The following is a 12,043-nucleotide window of genomic DNA, read 5'->3' as shown; positions in this document are numbered from 1 at the left end:
GTTTATTGAATAACATTTATTGTTTAAGAAGCAATATTTGAATATTTTATAATAATATTCACAAATGATACAGATGTTTAATAAAGTAGATGCCATTGCCTTGTATTAAAACAAAGAGCCTCCTATAATATGTGTGGATGTGGTGATAAATATGTTAGTTAATTATGGTGAATTTGACATAGTTCAGTGTTGTGAAAAAGTTTTTTTCTTTCTAACTGTTCATTACTAATCACGTTTTTCTTCTTAAATGTTATTCCATGACTATGTAGATTTTTTGAAGTCACCCTTCAAATAAAGTGTTACTGAAGTTTGTCACATATTAATGTTCTCTATGCATGATTAAGTAATCTCTAAAAAAGCCAATAATTGAAATATTTCAGTGCACACTAATTCAATCAAAATAAAATAGGTATCTAATCGAATTGGGACATTGTTTAATTGGAATCAAATCGAATTGGGACATTAGTGTCGATACCCAGCCTTAATAAGCAAGCACCTTTGGTTTAATGGAAATAAAAAGAGTAAGTTAATCTTGAAATTACTATAACTTTCAATAATTGTATGCATGATCTTATTATCTTATTGTGTTATTATCTATTTTAAGCCAAATATTGGCAATCTTAAAAGTAAAATTGTGTTTTTTGAACAGGCAATGAAATTGTAATTAAGTGTTACTCAGCTTCAGATTAACACATTCGTTTTCAGAAATGTTTTATATTGTTGAAAAAGTGGTTTCAACTTTATGTTAATTTTGTTTCCAACCATTAGTCTGTTTTCATAGCAAACTGCAACTAAAATTACTTAGAGTAATAAAGCAATGCATGTGACCGAACCCAAGACAATGAGCTTAATGGGCACAATAATTGGTACAGATAACAAGATGTACATTTTTTACAATATTTTTATCAACCTGCTATCCTGACTGATGTTCAAAACAGGATTCCACTGAGAATTCTCTAGTATAATATCAATTTACTGAAAATACTTGCATAATAATCACAACTTTGCCAATATAAAACAAAGCAAAATAAAAATGAAAATTTTTTGGGCTGAGCAAAGAGTTACACAGGTAATGAGCCACATATGAGGCAATCGTAACCCATCTTGTGGTTGCCATTTATCCCATTTTCCTTTAGCTCTTTAAGGAAGTTGTCAATGATGGTCTTCTCCAAGTCTTGATTTTGCAGTACTTGTTGGCATTCCTCATTTTCAGGAAAATAAGCTGAAGGTGCACCAGCCACGGGAAATGATGACTCTGGGATTTAAAAAACACAAAGTAAGTGAAGTATGTGCTTCATATGTACAATATTTTATAAACTCTTTTTGCCATGTGTGAAATAATTTTGTCAAAATGTGCTCAAAGTATTTATATCTGTTTATAATGCTGCCAGCATTATAATAACATAACATTCTCAACCCTACTTAACCTAATTCAGGGTCTCGTGGAGCCCATACTACCAGCACTGTGCACAAGGAAGGAAATAGCCCCGGACAGGACGCCACCCTATAACAGGACTTACTCACACAGCAGACAGTTTGGAGTCACCAGTCAACGTAACCAGCATGCCTTTAAGAATGTGGAAGGAAAACACAAGTATCTGTAGGAAACCCCAGCAGACACTGGGACAGATTGCAGACTACACATCAGCAATGGCTAAGCTTGGGATCCAAATACAGAACCCTGGATCAGCGAGGTAAGCAGTGCTAACTCTAAACTACTAAGTAATATGCAGAGTTTCATTAATTCTTATGCTGTCACAGCTTATTTAAAATGAAAATGAATAAATATACATTTTCTACTAATTAAAACCTAACTACTGTAGGTACTGTCATTCGGTACAAAACAACACAAATATGTTCTTAAAAGTTTTTATGTCTCGATTGCATAAAGTTTTTTGGTACTTAGATTGTTAGGGAGTAAAACAAGGTAAGAATGCCAATGTGATATATCTGTAATTTAGTTTCACTCACTGCTGCAAATAGCTAGTTTTTGTCCTCCAATATATTGAGTAGTCCACTTGTATTCCGTGTGCTCACCACACTGCTCATATATACGACTTCTTCTGATGAAATCAAAGTCATAGCCCTAAAGTGAAGCAATCAGAACATATTTAATGTAAAGAAATTCCTTCATGTTTGACATCAATAGTTTTTATAGTTGTAAATGACTGTGCTCAATATCATCAAAAAGTAACATTGCACATCACAAGAATTTAATATTTTGCAAGTAAAAATATTATTTTGTCAATAGAAGCATACATCATGTCATAATTAGCAGACAGATTTCCCCCGACAATCATCTCTGAAGGTACTGTACATTGAAGGAAGTAACAAAAAAAAATCCCTGAAGCTAATGGCGAAGGTGAGAAACATTTTTCCCAGCAAACACTGGCTGTCTTCTAATTTTCAGGTTTTGATTGCCATGCCTGTCTCCTTAATTGGCAGCAGCTGTCTCCTGCATCACTGTCAGACTCTATAAAAGAGTGACATGAAAATAAAAATAGAGAAAAACAGAGGCTTAATAGAAGGTACAAGTTTGACAGCTATAAAAAGTTCTCTAGTTAGCCCTCTTCTTGTTCCTCTTCCTCAGAATTAACATTTTTTCACCTTTGCCTTGCTTTTAGATCTTAACCTAACTTGGTCCTTTGCAGTTTAAATTTAATCTTTTTCTTTCTAAATGTTGTGTGCTTGACCTTGCTTTTGTTTTTGTAATGCTAGTTAGTTTTCATGTTCTTTTAAGGTGTTCCGGCATAAACTGTAATCGGTTGCTGTTGATTGCTAAAAGATGCAGAGCTTCTCTGTTCAAGTTCATTATCAGGTTTATGTATCTCTCTCAGACTAGTGTGAGTGATACAATACCTACAAAAAGACACATGCTCACATAACAAGTAAAATAAATAAACAGCATAAACAGTGTGCAACTTATATACGATAAATGTATATACAATATATGCTTCACTTGGACCCCAGTAAACAAAAAATGTCACCATGTTTTTCTTCTGTAAAGCCTAAGGTAATAGAAGAATACATTCAGAAAAAAAACTGGATTTATTAAGCCCACCAGTTCACCCATTCAGACTGGCTGGTTTTGTGGAAAAGAAGAATAGTGTTTAGTGCCCATGTATAGACTTCAGGCCCCTGAAATGATAAAGTATTCCAGTCTCTTTAGTAAATGAAATCTTTAAAGTGCTTAATACCCATCTGTAAAGGAGATGAGTGAAAAATTGCAATTATTACAGCTTTAAAACATCATGAATAATTAGAAATGTTCTATAAGCTTGTTAATGCTCCTGCCATTTTTTAAGACTGGATAGGAGGTTTTGCTATGGTACTTGTGTTTTTTTGCATGCTGCTATGTGTATTGGAATTTTCGTTTCCTGCCAATAGTCATGCTGGATGCCATAACACATACTGTTACATTGCAAGACAGGGACCTCAGCTGTCCTAATATTATCTCCTGTCTGTTTTTATTGTTGTAGAATAATTTCTCTATCCTAATATTTTAATAATTTAGTTCATCTGCTATCTGACAAATGGTTGTACCATTTACAATATGCTCCATTAAGTGACTCCTTGGAGAGCAAATAAGATTACAGTATAGCATCAAATTGAATAAATGAATGACCTAAATTACAAACCAGGACTACAAATAACCCTTGTGAAAGCTAATAAGACGAGCTTGAGAAGCACATCGTATCAAAAATATACACTACTGTGATTAAAAATAAAGGAATCAGCTAAACCAAGGGAAGAGTTAGTATTATTATCATGACGATGGATAATGTGACCAATATTAGTACTACTACAACTGCTACTAATTAAACATTAGAAAGTTCATTGTAAAGAGTTAGTGCTGGTAGAATAATACCAGACAGAAAGACTGAAGCAACCATTAATGAAGCCTCACAGGCATCTTTAGAGAAAAGGTTTTGAGAGTTCAGATGAGGCAAAAAGCAAAAGGAATCTCAGTCAAGCTTCTTTGTGATTTAGGTGCAATAAGATACAGTTTTTTCTCACTATTAGTGAGATGTGATAAAGGCAAGCATCAGCAACAGTAGTTCAACAGTGACGGGGATAAATTAATCTGTTAGAAATATGTGGATATTTAACAGTCAGGAACCAAGCAAAAAATCATAAGAGATACAGCAAATCAAAGGCAAAGGAAACATGAAATTACCATTACAGAAAAATGATTTTGTTTAGCCAGAAAAACTAAAACATGCCTTGGTGCCCCAGGTTTCACTTTGTCCAAGCCCTTTGAAAGCCCCAAGAAAATAGGAACTTCTGGTGCCTTTGCAAGGTAATGGGCAATACATTAACTGAAAATAATGCTTAATATATCTGGGATATGTATTAATGTATCTATAACTTTGAAATTAAGCTATGATTTACATTTTGGGTTCAATATTCCAGTTCCGGTTTTGATCTCCATGTTTTGACCCCTTGTACGTGTAAAAGACTGAGACTTTTTGACTTAATTTGCTAGTACTTGGTTACTTAGAATTCTGTCTGGCTTTTTCCACCTTAGACAGAACACACAGGAATTATTACATGAAAGAGAGTGGGATGAGAAAAAGAAACAGTAGGTGGACTTTGCTCAAAGTGTGCATGTTTGTTGTTTTGGAGACATTCTCCTTGATAACAACTGAGAATGTTAAAGTATTTAAACAGTTAAAGCACCTGTTCGTGTCAGGGCTGACGTGTACATCTTGTGAGTGTGTGTGTTGTCTCCATCTTAGTGCTTATTTTCAAATTGAGGTCCTGTCACAAGCAACATGACACAAAACAGTTCTTAAATTGATGCTGCTTGTTAAAAATAAAGCTTATATAATTATACTGGACACAACTCTATATTATGTTTGTTTTTAAGTGCTTTTGACTTAAAAGTAAATATGTACTTCTCAAAACTTATTATACAGTAGCAGAGGTGTAGGATTGCTATTAATGTCACAATCGTGTTTTTCCTCAAAGTGAGCTAATTCAAATCACATACAAATGCACACTTTTCTCTTACATAAAGTTTTTAGTTTTGCAGTCTGAAGAATTTCCCTGCATTCTGTACATGTGACAATAGTACTCCATCTACTATTACTACTACAATTGTGTATAATAAATCCTACATGACATTTTCTAATTGTGTTTTGCGATGCTCTAACCTGTCTTACTTTAGATTTGCCTATTCATGTAGCTGGCAGACACACATACATAAAATTTTCAATCAATAGTATGTGTTGCTGTAAGAATCATTGTACTACTTTTAGACACTGTATGGGTTTTCAAATGTTCTTTTTTTATGATAGTATCTGGCAAATAATTTAAAAATATTTTCCAGCAATTAGTTAATAAAAATATTCTAGGTTCTCAACTTATTTTCCTTTTATTGTACTTACCCTGTTACACATAGGCTTACAGTATCGAATATTGGATATAGTAACACACACAAGGCCGCCAGCACTGGGTGGAATGGGCACATCACACTGAGCTGGAATAATGTTGTTGCATGCTTTAAAAAATAAAAAAAAATGTTTATTTCGTCAAGTTTTGGCTAAAACACCTTATAAATAAACTAGCAAAATGATAAATTAAAAGAAATGGAATATTCAGTTCTGCGGTGGGTTGGCACCCTGCCCAGGATTGTTTCCTGCCTTGTGCCCTGTGTTGGCTGGGATTGGCTCCAGCAGACCCCCGTGACCCTGTGTTCGGATTCAGCAGGTTGGAAAATGGATGGATGGATATTCAGTTTACATGAGATTAGCTACTGAAAGTGGAATGAAATCAGTAAAACAAAACTTAAAAGAATTAAAAGAGGATACCTGGAAGTAACCATTTTGTAGGTAGAATAAATGAAGAAATGCGTTTCTAAAATGCAGCAGTCAAAAGCTGTTGTCTTTAGCCTGCACTTGAATATCAGACCAAGGGAGGTTTATGGATGGTGTAGTGGGAGATGGTGTGCTGTAAAGATGACTGAATGATTGCCCGGAGTTGTGTGATGAGACTTGGGGTAAAAAGAAGGACTGTGTTGGGTGATATTAGTTGCTTTATTCAGTATGTTTAGGCAACATGTGTATCGACTTACTGTGAAATCATCCATATGTGTTTGTGGTCCGCCCTATAATAATTTGGATGTTTGGAAATCATTTTGTGATGTATTTTACTTTTTTGCAAATGTTCTTTCAATTGATTTAATATTTAATATAGTTATTACGATGGCATCACTACATCACCTTCTTATGATGTGTTTTATCTTAACTGCTTCCATATTGTTATGTCTTTACTATTGCTATGCCCGTTGCCAGTCTTGTGATGCTGTGTGACATCTTTTTCTGCCTATAAAAGATGGCGGCATACAAGTCTGTATATCCTGGTGTTAGACCAATTCCACAGAAACAAAAAAATCAAACTTTATGTTAGTATTAGTTAGGTATAACTACTCAGAGTAGTGCTAGATTTAAATTTCTTTGATGTTGATTCCGGTTTTGTGCTTTTGTTTGGTTTCTCAGGTTTTTTTTTTTTTTTTTTTTTTCTGTATTAGAAACCTTCACTTGTATTATTGACCACATTCTTCTTCTTTTACTCTCTTCTCCTGGTTAATATAAAAATACTCCTAAAAATGTTTGTGAACATCAGTGACTACCTAGGTGTTCATAACACACCCAGGTGATAGTTTATATCTGAATCATTTTAATTACAGATGTTATATGTGAAGGCTATGGAATCTGAACCCTTCTGAATGTTGCATCTTTCCAAATGTTAAGTACACTTGAGTAATGTCTTTGTAACATGAATAGTAACACATGTCTCATAATTTTGTGCTTTGATCATTGTTTTCATAGGTTATGGTTTTCATTTTAAATGCCTCATATATTAAATGCCTCATGTGCAGAGTTACTTTATAATAGTGTCTTGTGTCACCACACTTGGTTGCCTGAATGGTAACAATAGCTCCTCAAACATACTTGAAAGCTAAGGGCCTATGTGTACCAAATGATTTTTTATGGAAAAGAATAGACTGAAAGGGAAAATTCCGGAGCTACAGTTCACCAGTATCTGTATATTCGGTTGTGATCCAGAGCATTAAGGCACATACATTAGTGGACTGGTTTGACACTAGCAGATGAAGAGACTCTTAATGATGATCTTCAGAATGTGTTATCAGCCATAGCTGTACACTACCAATGTCCCTCACCTGAAAACAGTGCCCTATGTCGAGGATCATCATTTAGGCAAGAAGGAGAAGGATTATTTGGGATAATTGGGATAAGAAAAGATTAATTGTGAAAAAATGTATTCAGTTTATTTGACATCTTCTTATTATAGAGAATGATTCTGGGGTCAGTAGAGGTAGACCCAGAGCCATTTCATCACTTCATTGTATTTTCTTCCACTGTTCATGTATATGATCAACACACAATAAATAAGCACTTAAATCAAATATGCTAAATACACATTTCTAACACAAGGAAACCTATCAGAAGAAGGATTTTAGTAATGCTGCAATTACCTGCTCTCTGCTTGTTTTCAAGTAAATCCATCAGTCTTTTTGCAGAAGACAAGACCAATGCGACATTCCTTCTGTCCCATGTATCTATTGCTTCTTTTGTGCATTCTGTTAAATTCTTAAGACATTGAAAACATCACAATATTTAATGACATACAATTTACTTTTAATTGCTGTTAATATTTTTAACTCATTATATTATAGTATTTAACATACTAGATAAAAATACAGCATTTTTACTTTCAAATTTCATACCTATTTTCAAATGAATTTTAATATTTCTTGTAAGTCTACATTTCTTATACTTTGTTAATTTCACATCCCATTAAATTATCCTGACTTTTTTAACAGTCCACAGTTACTTAACATAAAATGCATTTGTGCTTACTATTATATCTGAAGTCATATAGCTTTTTAGGACACATTTATCATGTATTCGACATAATTTTATGAAATGACATTAACTAGTGCAGCATGGTGGTGCCATGCACTACCACCTCACCACTTTACATTTTAAAGCACGAACTGTTTAGCCACTGTCTGAGCGGAGTCTTCACATTCCCCTAGTGTCTGTGTGGATTTTTTTTTTTATTTTTGTTAATAATGTTGCAAATTTACATAGATTAATTTTCAGCCTTTTTGTTTACAAACCAGAGTTTTAACAGTATTACTTCTGTTGTTGGCCATTTTCAGATGCTTGTAATAATTTGAACTTTTAAAAGGAAGCTTCTCTTTGTTAGGCTTGTGGAGGCCACAGCCTGCTGATAACAGTTAGACAGCTGGCTGAATTGGAATGATCCTCTTATGGGGAGAACAGTGAATGGGGCCTATTTTGGAGACCTCACATTCTTTTCACCATCTTTGGAACTCATAGTCACAACACTACTTGGAAGTGTATTTCTTGTGAATGTGGTTCTCTGTATGAAGAAAACCTAATATTTGTACAAAATCCACAATTAACTAGCTTTTATCTTTGTCCCTGTGTTCTTGTTGAACACAGCTGGGATCCACTCTGCTAATTGCTGTCATAATTTTAAAAGCTCCCATCATTTCACCTCTTACCTCTTACTAGAAGTGTTTGATTATACAATATACAGTAAAAGAGTACTTTACACTATTTACAGTAACCTGTAGGCCATAACCTACTATTGGCAGTGAAGTAATGCACTGTTTAAATAAAAATGAATTGAATCCATTTACCTACATTTTCAACATTAATGTAACCTACACAACAAACTACTACCCCTACCCCCACAGACAATACTAGTATAACTGTTTACTGTAGTGAATCTGATATTTTCATTGATGGCCTTAAGCTGTAATTTGACTGTTAAATTAAAGCTGATTTGTACTCCATATTGAAGACTGAGCACACATTGCCGATTGCTGTATGGTAGTGCTTGCTGGTAGTACAGTGATTAGAACAGATAACTGGAGACTCTAATCTGGCCCCTGGTCAAAGTGATCGAGGGTGTGAGTGTAAAGAGTGATAAAAGGGCATCTCAGTCACAGCTGATTACTGAGCAGTCTGCTCAAGCTCCCCAACACACTGTCCTGAATAAAAAATTAAAGAAATGGATATATATGCTGAATTTAAGAAAATACTTGACTTACTCTTAATTGTTCAGATACCATTTGAGGATCTTTTGAAGAAGGCAGACAATTATCAGGTAAAGAAAACCCTGCAAAAATAATTGTTTTTCTCTTTATTCCATACACTCTACAAAACTACCTAACAAATAAGTACAGAGAAAAACAAAGAATAAAATAAAATAGCTCAGGTGCTACAAGCACAAAGGTGTATAAATAACTTGAAAATAACATCAGAAATGGGCAGATAGACTTCAGTATATATCAGTAAGATAAAATAACAAACGTGTATCTATATACACATACAGTATAATGCAAAGGTGACTCAGTGACTCACTCACTTACTCTTCAATAAAAGTACTACTTCCCATTTTGTAAAAAGGCTGAAATTTGACAGAATAGTACAGCTAGGACAGCAGGTATCAGATAAGAAATGACAAATGATATATCAATATTTAGTGGTAAAAACTAAATACCTCAAAATCTCAAAAACACTTTGACTAATCAGACTGAAACTTGATGACATTATAGAATAAAGAAAATTAGCCAACCGTGTTTTCTCGTTTATCGTTATTTGTCTTTAATAATGCTGTAGAAAGTGGGCTATTCTTAGGTACAGTTTCCTTTTTTCAGCTATGAGAAGAGAAGTAATCATACAGAGAAACAGAGTTGCCACATTATGCAAATGAAGGCCACTACCAGAGACAGAGTGGAAAAACAAAAGTTCAGAGAAGCTCAATGAAGATGTGCTTAGCAAGTTGCTGCCTTGATTGCACACTGTACTCCTCCCTATTCTGTTTGCTTCCTCTTACTCCTCACATTATCCTGCTGAAAGAGGCCACTGCCATCAGGGAATACCGTTGCCATGAAGGGGTGTGCGTGGCCTGCAACAGTCTTTAGGCAGGTGGTGTGCCTGAACGTTACATCCACATGAATACCAGGACCCAAGGTTCCCCAGCAGAACTTTGCCCAGAGTCTCACGCTGCCTCCAGTTCAGCCTTTGACAAAGTCGCTCAGATCCTTCTGCTTGCATATTTTTCCTCCTTCCAACATGTTACCTTTAAGAACTATAAATAGAACTGAAACTAATATGACCCTGAACTTGCATCCAAATATCCAATGAAATTGCAAGCAAATAACAGTGGCTACCTAATTTGTGTCCAGGATTAAAATACTGTACAATTAATCTTTGTGACGGTGCAGTTACATACTGTATAGTGCCCACGCTGCTTTTCAATGAAATACCACATGTGCCATCTTAGAGTGGTCCTGGTGTACTATGTTGATGTAACTGACACTCTCAGGGTCATAATAGTGGACTGAACCAGCAGCATCCTTCTTGGCACTTCAGCCCTTTAGCCATTATGCCACAAATATACCCCCATCAGACATCTTTTAAACAATTGATTTGCATCCTTTTTGCCCATGTTATTAAGAGCAATAATGCAATGTCCCATACTATGTTCTCTGTTGTTCATGTTGTTTTCTTTCTAAACCTCTCCTAAGTGTCTGTCAGTATTTCATTGTTATTTTGACCTGTGCTGCACTTTTAATACTTATGCTTTATTGTAGTCCTGTGTTTCTCAATTTCATTCCATTTTAGAATATTATTTAGAATATTGTCACGGTTCATATTGTGAATACATTATACAAAATAAAAATGATTCATTTTACAAGGGTTTCAATGTTGTTTTTTAAATTATAGAGCAGGTGGTATATTTTCAGGCTTTGTATAGGATTTTAATCATGTAATACAGGTGACATAGTGAATATTTGTATAATGTGGAGTTAAACTACAACAACGATTTGGGAATTAAGCGGCAGGTACATTAATGTTGAGCCCTGGTCAGTGCTTTGCAAGCCCTTTTGCTATCTTCTGATGATTTTCTTTCTACCGCACATTGTGTAATTTGGTGCAATATGATATAGAGCTTGAGGCACTTAGTAAACTTCATGGGTCACTTTAATAAATTTCTCCAAGTTTAATGTATAGTGTTTAACAGTAGCTGGTCAATTGCTCTAAAGTAAATGCACTACAAAAGCCAGGAAAGTAAACTTTCCTTTTTTGCTTTCACATCTCTGACAAGGGTAACTCGCCATTATGGACCTGCTGCAAGCATAGAGAGAGAAAAGAAGACATAATCACAATATATGATACATGATATTCACAAATCTCCTTTGTATAGTTTTGGAAGGGTGTTGCTTTAAAGAAGCCACTTCAAAAACAATAGATGTCTGCTTTTCACAATGGGATTCTCTTTAGGATTATTGTGAACTTTTTCACACCTAACACCAAAATTGCAATAAACTGCAGCTAATAACCAAGTACTTGGATAAACAAAATTGTTGACAAGCTGAAGTAAAGACATGTAGAGAGGTAGGCACGAGTTTCAGATCACAAAGTATTGTAACTTGTTAGCTAGTAAGGCCAGGTTTTCAGTGGCTTCAGTCTAGGCACCATGCTAATTATTAACATTGACAAAACGTTTTAAAAAATAACATAAAATATATGTCAAGGGAAATGCAGCCATTAAAGATATTGATCCATTTTTCTCTCAGTCACACAATGCAGTTATTACTGTTACTTACCTATCAGAGCGTTACTTCTAATGAAGAAGTAAAGCAGGAGCCCTCCACTGATCTGCCAGGTCAACATGTTTGCCTTCAAATGGTGGGTAGAATTGTTCTGCCTCAAGCCGTCTTTACGTGGTCATTTATACGAAAAGGGAGGAAGCCTTTTAAAGGATTCCAGTAAGTTTGTTTTGGTTTACTTCCAGGGCTGCCAGGAAATAAGTCTAAAATTAAACTTTACACTACCCAACACAAGTGTTGCTTAATTCCTTTTTTAGTGAAAGTTTAGAATAATTATTGTTTGTGCTTTTCTGCCAGCCAGTCATAGATGCTTTCAACAGTTGTCTCCTTCAGTGGTCTTGTGCTATTGTTGGCCCATGTAAT

General features: G+C 34.8%; 1 protein-coding gene across 1 annotated transcript; it reads right to left on the bottom strand.

Annotated features, from left to right (window-relative positions):
• Nucleotides 1-286: 286 nt before the first annotated feature.
• Nucleotides 287-11,818, bottom strand: si:ch1073-126c3.2 (uncharacterized protein LOC555816 homolog). Its single transcript, XM_028795760.2, has 6 exons — nt 11,678-11,818; nt 9,113-9,180; nt 7,502-7,616; nt 5,391-5,503; nt 1,972-2,086; nt 287-1,255 (listed from the first exon to the last, which is right to left on the bottom strand). The coding sequence occupies exons 1-6, from the start codon at nt 11,742-11,744 to the stop codon at nt 1,062-1,064; spliced, it is 672 nt and encodes a 223-aa protein (XP_028651593.1). The 5' UTR covers nt 11,745-11,818; the 3' UTR covers nt 287-1,061.
• Nucleotides 11,819-12,043: the final 225 nt, after the last annotated feature.

The sequence above is a fragment of the Erpetoichthys calabaricus genome, chromosome 2 (assembly GCF_900747795.2).
Source record: "Erpetoichthys calabaricus chromosome 2, fErpCal1.3, whole genome shotgun sequence".
In the NCBI taxonomy this organism is placed as follows: domain Eukaryota; kingdom Metazoa; phylum Chordata; class Cladistia; order Polypteriformes; family Polypteridae; genus Erpetoichthys; species Erpetoichthys calabaricus.
The sequence above is the reverse complement of the archived record's forward strand: the minus strand, read 5'-3'. Positions and strand labels throughout refer to the sequence as shown.

Coding starts and splice junctions, on each gene's coding strand:
- si:ch1073-126c3.2 (XM_028795760.2), bottom strand. CDS start 11,744: ATGTTGACCTGGCAGATCAGTGGAGGGCTCCTGCTTTACTTCTTCATT. Junction 5,504..7,501: donor TGAAAACAAGCAGAGAGCAG/GTAATTGCAGCA, acceptor TATTTTTTAAAG/CATGCAACAACATTATTCCA. Junction 2,087..5,390: donor GTAAGCCTATGTGTAACAGG/GTAAGTACAATA, acceptor GCTTCACTTTAG/GGCTATGACTTTGATTTCAT.